Source organism: Etheostoma cragini, chromosome 10 (assembly GCF_013103735.1).
Source record: "Etheostoma cragini isolate CJK2018 chromosome 10, CSU_Ecrag_1.0, whole genome shotgun sequence".
NCBI classification, from domain to species: Eukaryota; Metazoa; Chordata; class Actinopteri; order Perciformes; family Percidae; genus Etheostoma; species Etheostoma cragini.
Genome location: NC_048416.1, coordinates 16,764,397 through 16,782,524, shown reverse-complemented (window position 1 = coordinate 16,782,524; position 18,128 = coordinate 16,764,397). Strand labels below are relative to the sequence as shown.

The 18,128-nt window shown below is 39.0% G+C and overlaps 3 protein-coding genes and 1 long non-coding RNA gene across 4 annotated transcripts; 2 read left to right on the top strand and 2 right to left on the bottom strand.

Annotated features, from left to right (window-relative positions):
- Positions 1-428: 428 nt before the first annotated feature.
- LOC117951174 lies at positions 429-17,101 on the top strand. Its single transcript, XR_004658083.1, has 3 exons — positions 429-472; positions 3,377-3,382; positions 16,886-17,101. It is a non-coding gene; the product is annotated as an uncharacterized LOC117951174 (long non-coding RNA).
- On the bottom strand, positions 2,005-8,836 carry eef1g (eukaryotic translation elongation factor 1 gamma). Its single transcript, XM_034882728.1, has 10 exons — positions 8,691-8,836; positions 7,600-7,758; positions 7,316-7,379; positions 6,498-6,640; positions 6,183-6,326; positions 5,933-6,062; positions 4,792-4,996; positions 3,899-4,071; positions 2,886-3,010; positions 2,005-2,385 (listed from the first exon to the last, which is right to left on the bottom strand). Exons 1-10 carry the CDS (start codon positions 8,700-8,702, stop codon positions 2,227-2,229), a joined length of 1,314 nt encoding a protein of 437 aa, XP_034738619.1. The 5' UTR covers positions 8,703-8,836; the 3' UTR covers positions 2,005-2,226.
- Positions 9,078-12,611, bottom strand: polr2gl (polymerase (RNA) II (DNA directed) polypeptide G-like). The gene is made up of 8 exons (XM_034882730.1): positions 12,464-12,611; positions 12,053-12,162; positions 11,019-11,178; positions 10,301-10,351; positions 10,120-10,185; positions 9,722-9,793; positions 9,546-9,579; positions 9,078-9,288 (listed from the first exon to the last, which is right to left on the bottom strand). Exons 1-8 carry the CDS (start codon positions 12,473-12,475, stop codon positions 9,275-9,277), a joined length of 519 nt encoding a protein of 172 aa, XP_034738621.1. The 5' UTR covers positions 12,476-12,611; the 3' UTR covers positions 9,078-9,274.
- Positions 13,924-17,099, top strand: si:ch211-175m2.5 (uncharacterized protein LOC568697 homolog). The gene is made up of 5 exons (XM_034882729.1): positions 13,924-14,206; positions 14,286-14,447; positions 14,573-14,672; positions 15,935-16,065; positions 16,246-17,099. Exons 1-5 carry the CDS (start codon positions 14,153-14,155, stop codon positions 16,534-16,536), a joined length of 738 nt encoding a protein of 245 aa, XP_034738620.1. The 5' UTR covers positions 13,924-14,152; the 3' UTR covers positions 16,537-17,099.
- Positions 17,102-18,128: the final 1,027 nt, after the last annotated feature.

Sequence of the window (18,128 nt, the reverse complement as noted above, 5' to 3'; positions counted from 1 at the left end):
AACTTGCCTCAAAAGGGTTAAAACTGTGTGTTCTCTCTTAGTATTAATTTAATATTTGATTGCATGATGAAAGAACTTTTGTAACGCCACTCCTTCTGCAATCGAAGGGTTAGCCATCAGCGGTGCTGTGGGTGCAGAACTTAAAGATATTTGCTCAAGTTACAGCCCTCTTCCACCACGATGCACAGGATGGGTGAGTCATGTGTTCAAGGACTTGGGCGCTTCACTGTTGTGGGAACATTTCCATGAGACCACAGAACAATCTAAAATGGCCTCCCTGATTCAACACTATGGTGGAAGATGGTTGCTCCAAAATTATCCTGAATCACGCTGGTTGGAAAAAATGACACATCTGACTCATTCTGGGATGGGATTCCTTTCTTGTGCATCGTGTGTGTGTGTGTGTGTGTGTGTGTGTGTGTGTGTGTGTGTGTGTGTGTGTGTGTGTGTGTGTGTGTGTGTGTGTTTGTGTGTGTGTATGTGTAAGCAAAAAACAGATCCACACAAAATCCTTTTGATTTGAACATATTCGGTGACTAAACTAGGGTTGATTGTGCTTAATACTGAACATCACAAGACTGACATTCAAAGGTGTATTTCTTATGCATAGAAGTAAACTTAATTCATATAAAATAATCCTATATGGGCTCGTCCATGTGTCCTGTTTTACCTGCAGCTATAGACAACACTCACTGAAGCACCGAACAAAGAAATCAGTTATAGCAGAAGAGAAAGGATTAGACTGCAGGTGTGGTCAACTGCAAATGAATACTGACTTTGATATGGTTGGGTGTGTCTGTTTAAAACAAATGATTCACCTTTGCAGTCCAACACTAACTCCACCGGTCGACAAAAAAAAAAAAAAATCACATGAAGCTTCTGAAACTTTCGTTTTTAGGAAATAAAAAGTTTTAAGTTCAAATTTAGGCATTCAGTCTGATGTGAAACAAATTTCTGACTATAAGCAATTCCTCTTAAGGAAAAGCTTTTTTCTTTAACAATACCAACTTGCAGAAGTAGGTACCAACATGTGACATTTCTGTATTTTAGTGGGGTGTGGTCAACGGATTTTTATATTTGCCTATGAAGTCATGCTCAAATATGTATTTACAGTTGTCTATTTAAATTATTTCTGAGTGTGCTGGCTTCCCATTTATAAATGCTGAATTCCAATTCACAGGTATTCATAAAACTAACCTGTAAGTCGATTCAACAGGTATTTAGTAAAATACAAAGTTGCATAACATAAGATTCTCACTCAGTGTAAGAAATGTTATGTTAATAACCCATGGCCTTGAAGAAGACTGTGTCCAAGTGGACATCTTTGTAAAGATGTTTCAGGCTTCCTTTCCTTGGGTAAGCACCAGAAACATCAAAACAAGAGCTCAGTTGAAAGCAGACTACATTCTAGTCTTTGCATTAGCAAACCGCAGAGCTCAACCCAGTCATTTTCTCTGCGGATGTTTCCTGTTCAACAGCTTTTCAATAAGTCCACGCCTGCCCCCTGCAGGAATAGGAGAACACTGCAGCATGAGCTGAACATTAGTATAGTGTTGAACTGATAACAGCAGCTCTGAGGACAAATTAAAATGTTCCAAAAGAAAAGATGTCCTTGTTAGGATGCTAAATGCATTCATTAATCCACAACAGTAGAAGAGGAAAATAGTGTCCAGTGTTACTTGACACCAAGCTGAAAAGCTTGGTTTCACTGACCTCTTCTGGTGGAGGTTAACCAACCAATTTCCAACCATTGGGCGTGGTCAAGAGTGCTCATAATCACCCAACACGAGTGTCAAGTGTTGAATAAACTTCTACACGTTTTACTTCTAGAGCAAGATTTTTAACAGTTGCTACATTGCACTTTAAGTCTTTATTGATGTAGTCTAACAAATTAAATGTTCCAACCATTTACTTTGTCCCCTCTTGAGAGGGATTTAAGAAATTAAATTCATTTATAGAATAGACACAGAACAACTTTGAAAACAATCAGTCAGACCAAAGACATTAAATCCCTTAGATGGCATGGTGGAAAATGCTTTATTTTGCAAGTCAAACGAAAAAAAAAAAACAGTTCAGGGCCACTGAGACAATTCACTCGTCTTCAAAACACTTATTCCAAGTCACTTTTGCAGTAAAGTAAGCACGTGGTGGCTGAAAGTCCATTGGTTTTAAGTGCTGGAAATCAGAAGCGCATAATGCTTTTGTTCAGACTGTCCCAGAGTCCTCTCACTTGAAGATCTTGCCCTGGTTGAAGGCTTTACCCACATGCTTGAAATCTCCCTCCCAGGCAAAGTACTCCTTTACCATGGTCTTGCACTCCTCACTTTTTGAATCCAGTTTGCGCCATTCGTATGATTCGTAGTCAATCTGCCAATCTTGACACAGCTAGCAGGGGAATTTATAAAAGAAAAATGCTTGGTTAAGACTCATTTCAACATTGTCCCTCGGTTTTAATTCCAAGGTGCACTCTAGTCACTTGACTGAATATAACCAATGATAAGCCCAAATAGCAGTGAAGACAATTTACAGCATTTAAGACTTAAAGACAATTTTAAGTCTTGAACTTGGATATCATTTGTGCCCATAGCATGAACCAGCCTATTACTCACTGAAACAGAGATGACTGGGATGAACATGGTCTCAAGTTTCTCTTCCCCCATCAGATTAAGACTTTGTGCCATGATAAGCCACCGCCTTGCCCATGACAGGGGACTGCCTACTACTGAGGTGTGTCTCATCCAATAAAACATTTTGTCACCCAAGAAACATGCATTTAATTTAAGCTGTAGTCAAGTATTACAGTGACTATCCACGTAAATGCCCAAATTAGTTGTCGAAATCAAGTAAGGGCATATTGAAAATGGTGTTCACCCTTTAATACTTACAGGGAAGGCCAGGTCCTGGCCTCTGAAGACCCAGATGCCAGAGATGCTGCTGTCATTGTTGGTGCCAAACAAGATGACACTTGCAAAGGCGGTCTTTCTGAGTTTGTCCAGGCGCTGGAACATACCTGTGAAGGGTTTGAGACATCAATAGAAACAAAAAGTCCTAACAGACACAATGTATTATCAATTCTGCTTAAAACATTAACTAATGCGGTTAGGTCTTTATTATTTTTAATGACTTAATGGCCACCTTTTCACATAAGGTCAAACACAAAACACCGTTCTATATTTAAGCACCCTAGGTAAGTTTTTTTTTTTTTAGTTTTTTTTTAAAACTGTGCCCATAGCATGAACCAGCCTATTACTCACTAAACAGAGATGACTGGGATGAACATGGTCAAGTTTCTCTATCCCTGTCAGATTAAGACACGGTGCCATGATTGGACACTGCCTTGCCCAATGACAGGGGAGCATCTGTTTTCGTCCTAAAGAGGAGAGTTTCCTGGTTGGTGTACAGGCCTGTTCCTGCACAGAAATCTTTGAGAAGCAGCTGCTTTAAAAAAAAAAAGCTTTTAAAAACGTAATTCTACCACAAGACCAAACTTGGTTAAACTTATTAGTTATGTATTCTAAATATGATCTTTTTAACTTCACAGAAAAGCTGTGCTATATTGAAATATGGACCAAACCAATGCAGGACACTTGTTAATGTCACTAAATGATCTACAAACTAGGCCTCTCATTCACAAACAAGCAACATATAAGTGATGATCGATGGACATTTGGCTACCAAACATTTACCACACCGCTATTAAACAGACTTGCTAGTCTTTGGATCAAGGGAGCCAACCGGAACTAACAGAGGAAACACACCAACACATGTACCAGCAAACCCCCATACATCACTATATTGCAGCCTATTGCTCCAGATAACAAGTAGGACTGACATACGATAAATGTGCATTCACTTTAGATCCAAGGTGTTGGGGGAAAAGGCAGCTGCTGAGTCTCACCTGTGATAAGGTTGCAGCTCTTGAAGGCAAGTGTAAGCTCCTCTGGGAACTTGTACTGGCTGTACCAGATTGAGTACCCCTCATGGTCAAAGTGCTCCCAAAAGTGGGGAATGGCTACTTTCATGGTGTCCTCATTAGAATACTTTCTCTTGAACTCATCCATGACAAATGAGCTGGAAAAATAAAGGGAAAAGTCAGGTCAAATATCTTGTCTGCACATGTGGGGTAGAATGAGAGAGAAAGACAAGGTTTGGAGATTAGGCAAAGTGTCAAGGATATGATTAGACACGTTATGTTTTAAATTTGTTAACTCTGGTTTCTCTATTAACGCAGCACACCAACTTCATTTCATGCAGCACAGCAGTGAGGGGTATGGTTAAGTGAATAACCGGGTTACGCCAGTTCTCCCGATATACACAAGTTGGGAAGAATGACGGGAGAAAGGGAAGAGGAGACATGCGACTCCAGCTCCAGGCAAAGTTCTCAGTGGGTTTAACACTCCTGTTGCTGAGATTTTTGGAGTGGAGCCGTTATAACCTACAGTGCATTTGCATGCTCGTAAGGCAGTTCAGCCCTAATATCTACTGTAGAGCTAAAGGTTCTATTTGCTTTGTGGCCATATTATGAACCAGTCTTTCACTCACTGACACAGAGATAGCTGGGATGAATATATGGTCTTAGATGTCTCTACCCCTGTCAGATTAAGACTTGGTGCCATACTGGACACTGCCTTGCCCAATGACAGGGGACTAGCTGTTTTCTTCAAAGAGGAGAATTTCCTAATTGGTGTACTGCAATTAATTGTTGGCCACTGCCATCTTTAAAATGTAAACTAAAATGCTGACACACAAAACAAACAAACATACTTTAGACAAGCATTAAGATCATTCTACCTCTTCGGCAGGTGTGCATAGGGGTCCTTGGTTTTGGGCTCAGAGGCCAAAGCAGCATCACAGTCATCAATCTCCTCTTCTGGGGCAGGCTTCTTCTCTTCTTTTTTCTTTTCCTTCTTCTCCTGGGGTTTGGCTGCCTCTTTTCCACTCTTCTCTTTCTTAGGAGGAGTCTCTTTTTTGGGCTGCATATCAGCAAACTTCTTGGCTGGTGAAATGGAAGAAAGAAAAAAAACATGTTATCTGTTATGTTCCAATTATCTGGTTTTGGTTTTGCACTCAAAACTCAAACAATCCATAAAGTAGTTTTGTCTTGTAGAGTAACATTCCAAAACCCTAAGGTCAGATTCTTTACTTTGCCTAAGCACAAACCAGCCTTTTCAGTTAAGGCCAAACATAAAGGCCTAAACACCTGTAGGGTAGTTGTCTACGGTCATTTCAGCACCCTAGATCATAGTGATGTTTTTTTTTTTAATACTGTGCCCATAGCATGAACCAGCCCATTACTCACTAAACAGAGATGACTGGGATGAACATGGTCAAGTTTCTCTACCCCTGTCAGATTAAGACTTGGTGCCATGATTGGACACTGCCTTGCCCAATGACAGGGGAGCACGCTTCTGGCCAGATCTTTAGAGAGGAATTTTAAAATATTGCAAGAAGAAAGTTAGGTTTAAGGGAATTATCAGCACCCTTGATAAGTAATTAAATAATTTACACATCAGTTCTGTAAACCCAGTGTTTGTCAAATGGTATCTAGTTCTTTAGTATAATCCTTAAATCTAAGGTAGATACATTTTTGTGGTTTAAGAATGCTAAAATTCAACTTCATTTTTAGTAGATTACTTTCAAACATAATACAGCCTTTCATAAAGTTAGTAAAAATGACAGCATAGGCTTTTGTTTAAAGGATTTGTGAAATGCAAAAGACCGGATTAATGTAAAATAAGTAAACTTGCAGCCATTTCCTGACATATTTTAATTCAATTGAGCTCAAAGAAAGTAATTTGACAATGCAAGTACATTTCTATATATCTATCTATATCTATATCTATCTATATCTATTCTTTAAATAACATGCTCCAGAAGCCAGACTCATGCTCAATATGTATGCTTTCTGATCTGATTGCTTATGGCGACTCACCATCAAACTGGGCCATCTTTTCACACAGCTTGACCTCTCCAAGGACAGCCTTGAACTGGGGCTGGTTGACACAAGTGGTGAACCAGCGAGTTGCGTTGGGGTAAGACTGACGGAAAGAAGGTTCAAGGACCTACAAGGGACAGAAGCATCTTGACTCATATATAAAGTTTTCATCTACAAAATGTCAGAAATAAATGAACATAGTGTTTCAAAAAACGTTTTACTGTTATCTGCTGGGTGTGTGTCAAACCTGTTTGTAGAGCCAGAGCATGGAGCAAGCTACAGTGATGTCAGCAAGGCTGACCCTCTCTCCCACAAGGAAGGTACGGGTGTTCAGGTGTTGGTTCAGCACTGCAAGGACCCTCTTCACATCCTCCTTGGCTTGCTCTGTGGCCTGGAAAGACCAGACAGAAGAATGACTGCATGAGTACACAACATATGTGCCAAGTCTCAACTACAAGTTGTCACACTGACTGACAAACTGAAAATGGCACTCAACTTTCACCACAGCTATCAAACAATAATTTAAGTCTTAAGCTTGACCAGAAAATGCTGAGCTGCACACCTGCTTGTTGAACTGCATGATTCCCAGAGTGGGGAAGACCCATGCGCTGGCTGGAGGGATGATCTCGGAGTCAGCAAAGCTCACCCACTGAAGCACCTGGGCTGCTGCCTGGGGAGTGGCACCACGCAGGGCATCATTGCTCACTGTGGTTTATATATAAAAAAAAAAAAGGAGAGTGTTTAGGAAAGCTACAACAAAAACTCTAGAATTGTAATCATTCTAAATTTTGTACAGAGAGCGCATAGAAGTTGGTTTCAACTTTATTTTACAGATATATTCCCTTCAACAGCACATTGACAAGCTGTTGTGTGCAGACTACTTGAAAATTCTGACAGAACGCCATACGGTGCAGACGTTTCAAACCGGTCCACCAGGTATAATTGACGATTATTAATTCATTAAGGTTTGGTGAGTACATGTTATGCACGAGCGCTGCACCACCACTGACTAAACAACTTTGTCACTGAAAAAAAAAAAAAGAAAACTTAAAATGCTTAAAATCCATGATTTGATTTATTATGGTATAATTTTTCAGGGAATTAAACATGACTGATATTTCAAAAATATTGAAAGACATCTCATGTACCCCCTGCAGTACCCCTAGAGGTACACGTACCCCCATTTGAGAAACACTGCTAGAGCACATTGACCTGTTAATTTATGAATTTACTAGTTGTTTGCTGACTCAAGTGATAAACACCACAAATTCTAGACCTATGGGAAACACCACATGTTCATGGAAAAACTGTCCATTAAATCAAGCAGAATTTACGTGCACAATAAATAGGGACCACCATATTAATAGATGTGAGACTTACAGTAGTGAGCAATGGCATTACTCTCAAACAGACAGAAACCGTCATCTCCCTGGTAGGCAGGTACCTACAAGCAATGACAAGATACAAGAATGATTTAACACTAAGCATATTTTTTAATCCAGAGCCTCATGCAGTAAAGTGGAAACATGTTAGTTACACAACAATGGCATAATCAAAATGGTTAATGGACTTGAAGGCAGTAACTGATTCGCCACCTTCATTGTTAAACAAGAGATACTGTAGAACAACAGCCCTACAAGCTGAGCACTAGCTACTGCACTAACCTTGCCCAGAGGGAAGTTGTTGAGGAAGGCAGGAGTACGGTTCGTCTGCCCGAAGGTGAAGGCAGGGGAGCTGCTGGCGACTTTGAGGCGAGCCCCACTGTACTGGGCTGCAATCTGGGCCTTGAAGGCCCGCCAGTTCTCTGGGTATGTGTACAAAGTCTGGAAACAGGGGAGACAACCCTACATTAAAACACAAGCAAACATCTAATCTGAACATACACTCATTGCATTTCATTTTTGGCTGCCAAGTTAGGACGTGGCGCAAACCAAACGACGTTCTTGTAGCAATATCACGTAAGAAAAGAGAGCAAAAAAATCTCGCCCTGTAATGCAAATTCCGTTCATTTAAATTAGACTAAGAGAAGGAAAAGTATGGTAAATAAAGCCACACATCCAGTAGAGAGAGATTGGTCTGGTAGTGTTCTAGATACAAATTATTGCTTTGTAAATCTGTAAACTCGTTCTGTTTAAAATGGACTGGGACCTGGGTGATGCTATTACGTTAGCTAGTTAGATTAAACTATCGACTACTAAAGCCACTTTGTGAACTAACAAGGGGCAAATGCTATGTTCACGTGGCTGTTGACCAACTACAAGGGAAAAATTAGCTATATTCACGTGGCTTTTAGCATGTTTTAAATGCTAACTTATGCTAGCTATCGTTACCGGTTATCCAGCCCGACCAGTCTTTGTTCGTATGTTAGCTTTAAACAAAGTAAAAAGTACAGGTCAGCTTTTTCACTTCAACAAAAACGACATAAGCACCAACGTCTGGCAAAAACATCTGCACATGCGACAATAAATTATCACGGCTCAAAAATAGCCACGTTAACGTAGCAAAAGCCTGGGCCGGGAGAGGGGCGTCTTTTACAGTCAATGCAACGTCAGGATAGCAAAAGCTAACCATAGTCTGTATGAGCCCTCAATGAGATTCTTTATAAATATCCCCAATTACAGATACTTAACAGACAAGAGACACTGTTAACGTGTAAAGGTGCTCAGTACAAGTGCAGATGGGCTAGATTTTCGGCGGATTGCGACAGGAAAGTTGAAAGAAAACCCAAAATCTAGCTATGTGTCATCTTACTCACCCCTGCCGCCATCTTCAGGACGAGAGAAAGAAAGAACAAGCGTCCCGCTGACGTATTTACGTCCACACGGCGTGCGCGCCGTTGCAATTTCCGCGTTCATGTTCCGCCTCAGGTTAGGTACGGCCACAGAGCGATGCATTTCACACAGTTGCAGCTGCGCATGAAGTCTCTTTGCAGAGAAAGAATGAGCAATGCTCTGACGAGCTATTCACTTCAAAACATGAAACAGCTTACAAAGATGTAACAAATAAAATACTTTATTACAGTTCACAGTACAAAAAAAAACATATAGTTGAGATAGAAATTTTGAATTCTAAATGTAAAAACAACCAATGAATTATGTGCTGCATTGTGTGGCATCTTGTTATACATTAAGCATGCAGTCTCTGGGTTTTCTTTGAATCTCACACCAGTTCAAATAAAAGCAAATGTAGACTGTGCATAATAATACAATGATGTCACTGTGATGCTTCTCTACCTGTAATACCCTATAAATCAGTGTAGAAAAATATTCATTTTAACAAAGAAATAACTAAGCTACTACATAAAATGTTAAATGTGAAATGTGCTTCCTCTGGGGCAAATCAGCTCACAAGACCTGGAAATAAAGCACAGAAGGAAAGTTCAACGATCAACCATAAAACAGAAAATAAAAACACAGCCAAATTTGTTCCTTTGCATCCAAGGTAACACAGTTAGAGCAATAAAAAACTTTTTTGTCAAACTATTGACCACAATTTCCTTTTTATGCAGAATAACTTGACATGAAATCAATCTATGTAAGGCCTTATCAAAGAATGCCCATCAAACGAGCAGATCTACCACCTGTATGACAATGTTATGTGTAATACTCACCCAGATAATCGTCCATGAGAGATCCAATAGCAAACTGAAAAAAGGGAAAAGCTTTATTATAAATCAACATAAAGTAAATCCATTTAATAAACTACTGCGTAACATCTGAGATATAATGACAACCTTGTTCATGTCTTTGGTGAGGAGAAAAAAGAAAGAAAAAAACAAACACTTACAATGTCATTCTTGTCCACTCTTGTTCCCACAATCTTTAGCCGGATCTCATCATCTTGCTGGATTACAATGTCCTTGAAAGGAAGAGAACAAAACATCCTTAAATGCAAGACTCAGCAACAGTCATATGACCGGACCAGAACAACAAGCAGCACTGCAACTACTTTGCCTGCCGAATTTCACATTATACTTTTTGTTCCATTCTTTCTTCCGGGAAAAAAACCACCGGTGTTACCATTACCAGGATGTTTCCAAGATGGCTTCATGTTAAAAGATGTCAAAGGCAAAGCAATGACAACATTTGGTAAACGTTTATATGATTTAAAACTTTTGTGTAATATTGCAATCTTTTGTTTTTTATTTTTTCCGTTGTGTAATGAGAAATAGTGAATATTCTTACCTCATCAACGGTCTTATAACAAGGAGGATTGGAGTTGGGGTCAAACTCCATTTCTGAGGGGATGGACTGCAAAAAAAAGTTTCTTGTGAGATAAAGTTAATATAAATCCAAAGGGTATTGAAGACAACTGGTGTTTTTGGTCAATAACTATAGGTTAAGTTGTTAAATTAAGCTGACTCACATGGCGAGAGATGAAGCAAGACATGGGACCAATTTCTGTGAACAATCCAACCTGTGAGAAAAGAGAAAAATATATAATTTAGATAAGACACAACAGAAAAATGTCTCTTATTCATCATCATCAAAATGTCTATTATTCATCATCATATCCTTTTGGGATGAATCCCGCAAGGAAATATCAATTTCCAGCAGCAGTTTTCAGCAGCTTACAAAAAAGGTATAAAAAGACAGTATAGAGAAGAAAAAAAAAAAACAGTATAAAAATAACAATAATAATAATAATAATAATAATAATAATAATAATAGTGAAACCTTTAGCTATAAAAAGCATAAATTATCAGTTGCATTTACTGTGACAAAGTTAAAAGATATGCTTTACAACAGTAGACAATTGCATTAGTCAATATAAAATACAATTATCTTATAATCAACATGATGTATATTACAAAACAGCTCATTTTTTTAACTGTTCTTCATAAATTGGCGTGTAAACCGTGTAAACCTACCCAGTTACAATACTGTGCAGACCTTTTAGAAGTAAATGGACATGTTTTAGACATCAGAAAATGTTAGTAAGCAAAGCAGTGTCAGAATAAATTATTATACTATCAATTATAAGTCAGAATTAATGTCAGATTTCACATGTCATCATATAAGAATAATGTTTCAGTTTAGAAATCTGCATAGAGTCCAGAAACCTGCACAGTGTTGTCCCTCACCTTGTTAACCTGAGTAACCACGGCGTCAACCACCTCCCCTTTAAATGGGCGGAACACAATGGCCTTGTACTTGACCGGGTAGAGGACAAACCCTCTCCCCGGCTGGATGACACCCGCCCCGATGTTGTCAATAGTGGTGACTGCGATGACAAAGCCATACCTGAAGGAGAGACATTAATCAATGTCTATGTGCAAGCAGTATTATGAATGCAAATTTGATAACTTTGTTATGCATGTTGATACAGTCGTGATGACTTAAGGGCAGAACAAATATCAGTGATTTATTTATTTATTTATTTTAAAGTGCCAGTCAAAACTCTTCTCCACGGATCATAAATCAAATTGACTAAAGTTAAACTAAAGTATCAATATCATTACACGTAGCATACTCAAGTGGTCAAATAGCACAATCCCTAAGTAACTCCTACCAGAGTTTTTATTATTATTCACGTCCCCCTATGAAGGAGATGGAAATGCAGATTTGCGTGAAGTGTGTCCACGCATGTCTGCATTGGGTTTACCGGTTCCACTTATTTATACATCATTCTCATTCTCTATTTCAGAGCTGTTCATACTGTTCATATTGTAATATAATACTTATATAATAACATAATACTACTGATACCAGCACCCTTTGCACTATGCTCCATAATTAAAAAAATAACTATCATAATTATAATTTACTCTTGCATACTTTGCACACTTCATTGCACTATTGTCTCAACCTGTCTATATTCTTTCTGTTTACAGTGTGTATCTACTGTTTGTTTTGTATGTGTAAGCGCATTGTGAGGAAAGATGATCCAAAGCAAAATTCCTCGTATGTGTCCTCATACCTGGCAAATAAAGCTGATTCTGAATTTCACTGCACTTAAGTAACATCTGTTCCAATCTAAAAGGTCTAACATTTAACTAAAATGAAAATTCTACAGTAAAATTACAGCCTCTGTGCCACTGAACTAATGAGCTCTGCTCCAAACAAACACAAGTCATTTGTATATAATTGCACATAATTGGGACTTGCAGCCACTCACTTGCCAGTGCAGGTACCTTCCACTTCTGTGAAAAGCTTCTGCTTCACGGTGTTTAGGAGGTTAGGGCCAAAATACCTCGGGTGTAGTAAAATTTCATGTTCCAAAGAAATCTGAGAACACAAAAAATATACGTGCATTAGAAGACAACGCTTAAGTGTGGGTTGCATAATGTTATATGTTTTACTTTAAGTTATTATAAATGTTATCGTTAATCAAGACCAAAACTTTATGTAAGATTTCTGCATGACTATAAAACAACAACGTTAATCAATGCAGCAAGGATTTTAAGTTTTGTTTAGCTACGTTAGCTAACGTTATGCTAACATCTCAAGCTAGGCACACATTGACAAACAAAACACGCAAACACTGCTATTAGCCGGCTCATACGCGGAGGGTATTGAAGATACATACATGGTAAAACATTTTGCTGTAATGTTCAATTCCTAGTCGATTAATTGTCTTGTTTTGATAAACTAGCAAAACGTCTTTCTCGTATGAAAGGAAAAACTGTCGCTCATTCGCAACTAAATCATTTCCGGGGCACGGGGTCGAACTTAGTGATTTTGATCCCTGGGTTCTGTCTCGCAGGTAGCGCTCAGTATGGTCACAGTTCCTGATTGGTCACAGCTTTCGGTGCAACACCGGTACTAACCAAAGACTGTAAATATTATGGTACCAACCGAATTCACTTTATTGGCCAGGTATGAGTACAAATATTTTTTAACTTTTTAACGTATTTACACATAAATAGACATAATAGCTAGGAACAAGGAAAACAAAGCTGGACAAGTAAGGTAAAGAACAGACAGGGCTATCTGTAAAGATGTTTATACAAATATTATATGAGGGTATGTACAAAGCACCAATGGCCAACAATAAAAATGAATAAATAAATTGTGTATGTACAAATCAAGTGTTCTGTTTGCGTTAAACTGTACGGTATAGCTTGTTGGATTGATATAGTCAGACAGTGACAAATGTAACGTTACGGCTAATAAATCCAGTCTAATTCATATTGGGAGGCACCATGGATGTATAGAGAACCTTGACCTACTGTACAGGAGTATGTAATATCATGCAATTTTATCTTAAATTCTACTCAACCCTGTCTTTTTTCAAAAATGAATTAGTGCCTCCTGGTGATTTTTTATCTCCTCTCCTTCTGATCCCAGTATCCCATCATATTCCACTCCTTGCTTCCTGCTGAACCCTATCTTTAAACACCCGTCTTTCCTCTTGTTGTTTTCTTTCTTTTTTTTTTTTTCTTTTTTCTTTTTTTTTAATAGACCTTATTAAAGCTTTACAGCACCCGTCTTTCCCTATGGGCTTTCCACCTCATTCCCCTTCTCATTTTAAACCTAAATTATACTTATAAATTATTATATCTTTAGGGGCTTGACAATCATAATAAACGTTTGTGAAAATGTATGATCAAACCAGAGTTGTCAACAAATTGTATTTGAGTCATAATTTGAGTACATGTATTTACTTAATATCGTAAAAAAAAATCGTATATCTATCGATGGAGATCGATCAATAACACGACGAAAAACGCGTTCCAACCACCGTCTAAAGCCCCTAGTATAATTTGTTTCCATTAGTTTGAGATGAAAAGTAGTACTGCCATAGACCGTTAATATTAATAATAATCATACAGTTTATGGGTACTGCACATAGAGCTCAACAGTCCCGCCCCTCCCCCACATGTGAGTAGCACGGGCGGGGACTGACTGCAGGCGTGACTCAATTCGGCTCAATGATTTGCTCAATGACTGGTCAGTCAACATCTGACGTGTCAATACCAAAACAGAACTGCCAATAGCGGAAGAGGAAGAATCAAAACAAAATATTTTAACATCGAGGTGGTTAATGGAGGCAAGATCCCTGGATTCTTATAACCCATTATATTAAATAAACAACAATGCCAGGTCACTGACAGTTGAAAAGACTGAGAATTATATATTGTTGATTGTAGTAAGTTACAATAGCAGCAGTAAGCCAATCACTCCAAGCATTTTCATGACGTTTGTTAATCGCTTTCGAAAGACTGGAAACTAGCTGTTTTTGACGGTCACTTTCCAGCCAGGCAAGGCGACTGACATGGCGAGTAACCTCGTCTCGAAGTTATTTCGTCCCGCTGTGTTCACACAGCTGGTAAGTTGCCGTACTTACTTTCCTGCTTTGCTAGTGCAGTTTCTGTATAATTCGTGTGACTTTCCTGTACTCTGTCCAGGCGTCTCTCCGTTCGGGAGTCGTTTCCCGGGGGAAGGCGGCGGCGGCGGGCAGACATTTCTCCAGCGACCCGCCACCGGAGAACATCAGCCGCTATCCAGTTCCTTACAAGAAAGAGCTACCTTATGATATAGTGGAGCTTATGGAGGAAGTTGAGTCAAAGGTAAAAAAAAATCACAAAACAACCTTATTTTTTGAGGCATTGAACTGCACATAACGTTATATGCATAAACATTGTCATGATACTTATTTTACAACCTGCTAAACTTCACGTTTCCTTCTTTACAGGGAGGCTTTTTACCCAACGTCTTCAAAGTCCTCTCTCATAGACCAGCAGAGTTCAGAGCCTTCTTCGCCTACTACAACGAACTAATGAACAAAGAGACAGGTGTGTGTGTTGTTTGTTATGGTGACAGTTAGTGCAAGTGTTAAGGGCCGTATTAGAAATGCTAGGCATCCCGAGGAAAGCGCTTGGTCCCCTTTAAAAGTATAAACCTCTAATTTCTGTTCCTGGAGCCCTATGACACTCCTTTTATAAGCAAAATTGCTGACTCTGTTTAAAGCGCTCCAATCAGGTTTTTCTGGTTGTGTGCTGCATTTTGGTGACAGCAGGGGCATGGAAACCCCCTTTTGGAGTACAGCTGAAACATGAGGAGGCAAGTGTGATGTTGAATCTGTTAGTTGGTGAATAAACAGTGACAGGTAGTGTGGTTGAAGCTATGGTAACTAAGGTCTGGTAGAAACAGGTTACTATCAGGTAGTGAAAATAAATAGACAACTTCTGTAGCGAGGAAACAACTCCCATCCTGTACAGACTTTAAACAGGCACTGTGGGTTTTGTTGTTTGACCAATGTAAGGGTGGAAAGGTGGTGAGACTTGCAGATTCAATGAAACACTGCATCTTGTCTCTCACTAAATCTGCAGCTTTTATGCACGTTTACTTTGCAAACAAAATTTACATATTTAGCTCTAGTTGGGAATTTATTCAAAGTTACTTGAAGGGACACTTCAAGTACTTTATGAGAACATATTATGTACCTTCTTTGGCTCTTGTTTTACGTAAAGTCCACAATGGGGTCTCAAAAATGTAGCAACAAAGACGCTGAGTTGGCAACCCTGGGAGACGGCCATAATACAACCAGAGTAGTCATTGCAGCAGAAGATCTCCAGAGCACATTAGGATGTTTTGTTGCTATGCCTTTAATTTCATTGTGTTTTTAATTGCACTTTGTTTTGTTTCACACATGAACCGTAACTTATTCACCATGGACAAATGTGGACCCTGAGGGTAGACCAATTAAGGCTTGGAAATGGACAAAGCACCCCATTATTATATTATGTTTCAGCTTTTCAGAAGTGAATGATAAAAAAAAGCTCTTAAGGAGAAGACATTAACACAGTTTTTGGAACAAAAGCTAACCTGGAAGTATCCCACTCCACTTCCTAAACCTTTATGATATTGTGGCCACTTCTTCAGTATCCTGAACCTGAACCAAGAGGGAATTTACTCAGTTACCTGGATAACTTTGTTCACTAAAACCAGCCAGCCAGCTCTGATGCTATGTACTTTATATATACTTATTCTTGTTGTGTGAATGGGTGTTATTTTTTCATGATTTCTCATTCATTTGATAAGTAATGTCTTCCAGGCGGATTAACCAAGGCAGATCGTGAGCTGATCGTGGTGGCTACCAGTATCCACAACAAGTGTCTTTACTGCGTGGTATCCCACAGTGCACTGCACCGCATCTACTCTAAGAAACCCACTCTTTCCGATCAGGTAAAATTTTGAATTGATTTTACTACTTGCCTCTGCTTTGCTTGTTATGAGACACAATTACTGTTAGGCATTGTAATCTGTCAGAGGACAACACTTTTTTGGGGGTATTAAAGAAGTTCTTTATGAAATCACATACATTTCCCGCTCTGTCTAATTGGCTCCGTCCCCACTCCCACGCAGGTCGTTGTTAACTATGAGAATGCAGAGCTGTCACCTCGGGAGCGTGCCATGCTGGACTTCGCGATGGCGGTGTGTCGCTGCGACACCATTACAGAGCAACATTTCCAGTCTTTGGAAGAAGTGGGCTTTGACCGTGAGGATGCGTGGGACATTGCTGCCATCACCGCTTTCTTTGCCATGTCCAACCGGCTTGCTCACCTCACAGACATGAGACCAAACTTAGAATTTTATAACATGGGCCGGTTACCACGGGACAAGAGCAAGGACAAAGGGCAAGGGAAAGTGGAGTAACATTATTACAATTTACAGATTTCAGCTTTAACATTGGAAATAGTCAGTTTTTCCCGAGATCATGATTTAGGTTCCACAGTTGCTAGACTGAGTCAGGATAGGCATGGAGAACAACTACCGACTGACATGGAAAAGAGTCAAAATAACTGACCTCCCTGATATTTTATTACATGCTTAAAATCACTCCAAAGTGCTTTTTACCTGCCCTTTACTTTAACATGGCATGTAAAATTCAGGATTCTATAAAGTATGTGTGCCTTTAAAACCGGTGCTCATTTAGATGATGAAGAAGCATGAGAGAGACTATCTGAGTTTGAGTTTCCTGTGTGTGTGTTCTGATGGGGGTAAGCATAGGTTTGTTGTTAATATATAGCATTTGTCATTGTGTGTAACTCATTGTGTCTGCTTATTTACCTTGATGATTTAAATTTTAGGGGCCTCTGGTTGTTTACTGGCTACTTGCCATATGGAGAAAAGTTATTTCTTTGCTGTTAGTTGTCTTTTACATTACATTTAATGACACCGTTTCATAATTGTCTTTTACCTTCCATGATAAAACTATGAAGAAAAAAAACACATAATCTCAAACCATCTCTTTATTTCCTTGTTCACCAGTTGAATGTGCTTTGTGTTATGATGTGTTGCTCATTGTATTGTTACTGTGACTACCAGGAAGAGTGTAAATAACTCACTGGCATTGTTCACAGCAGTGTTATCTTCTAAATAAACTATTTGTCTTGATAATATGTAGGATTTAGCAGTTGTTTTTCTGACTTTTCTACTTAGCTTTCTATTGCAATAATTCATCTAAAATAAATCAGTTATCACAGTTTACTGCTGGCAGGACAGCCAGTGGTGTGATAGTTAAAGAAAAGAAGAGCTCCCTTCATAATGGGAAAGTACTGTGTATCACCACCAGATGGCACCGCACCCTTGCACGTATTTGAATGGCTTAAATGCAAACTGCTAAACTATAAATAAAAGATGAAGGTTATACTCCAAAAGAGCTGCACATATTATGCTCATTTTCAGGTTAATAATTGTATTTAGAGGTTCTACCAGAATAGGTTTATGGGGTTTAATTTTCAGAATACACCATATTTTTGTTGTACTGCACATTGCTCCAGCTCCTCCTTTCACCCTCTCTTGAGCTCTCTGTTTTAGCCACAGAGTGATGCATCACACTTTTGTAACATCTTTGTTGGGAATTGAAATGCGCATTAGGTACTGCTAGCTGTCAGTTGCAGAGCGTGAGGCCGTGCAATGCTAGCAGCTAGGCAATCATTATTACTTGTTACAAAGTGACACTCTTGTCATGGACGTAAAGGGTGGACTACAATGGAGCTGTTTGGAGCAGTGTGTGAACAGGGGTTTCTCTGGAAGATGGTAGGTCCTTTTGTGGAAGACTTTGTTTTTTTTCCACTTTTTAAACTTATAATGTGCACAAAAAGATATATATATATAACACAATAAAGGAAAGGCAAAAGCACAATATGAGCACTTTAAGATTAGAGTCATACACGATGAGTGCAAATCGTAGCTATTATTTAGTTTCTTTCACTGGAGTTGTGTGGAATCACATTCTTTCCCAA

Coding starts and splice junctions, on each gene's coding strand:
- polr2gl (XM_034882730.1), bottom strand. Junction 10,352..11,018: donor TGGTTACTCAGGTTAACAAG/GTGAGGGACAAC, acceptor CTTTTCTCACAG/GTTGGATTGTTCACAGAAAT. Junction 9,794..10,119: donor GTTATAAGACCGTTGATGAG/GTAAGAATATTC, acceptor CTTCCTTTCAAG/GACATTGTAATCCAGCAAGA.
- eef1g (XM_034882728.1), bottom strand. Junction 6,063..6,182: donor TGCTCTGGCTCTACAAACAG/GTTTGACACACA, acceptor TGTCCCTTGTAG/GTCCTTGAACCTTCTTTCCG. Junction 2,386..2,885: donor GCCAGGACCTGGCCTTCCCT/GTAAGTATTAAA, acceptor TTCCCCTGCTAG/CTGTGTCAAGATTGGCAGAT.
- si:ch211-175m2.5 (XM_034882729.1), top strand. CDS start 14,153: ATGGCGAGTAACCTCGTCTCGAAGTTATTTCGTCCCGCTGTGTTCACA. Junction 14,448..14,572: donor TGGAGGAAGTTGAGTCAAAG/GTAAAAAAAAAT, acceptor CCTTCTTTACAG/GGAGGCTTTTTACCCAACGT. Junction 16,066..16,245: donor AACCCACTCTTTCCGATCAG/GTAAAATTTTGA, acceptor ACTCCCACGCAG/GTCGTTGTTAACTATGAGAA.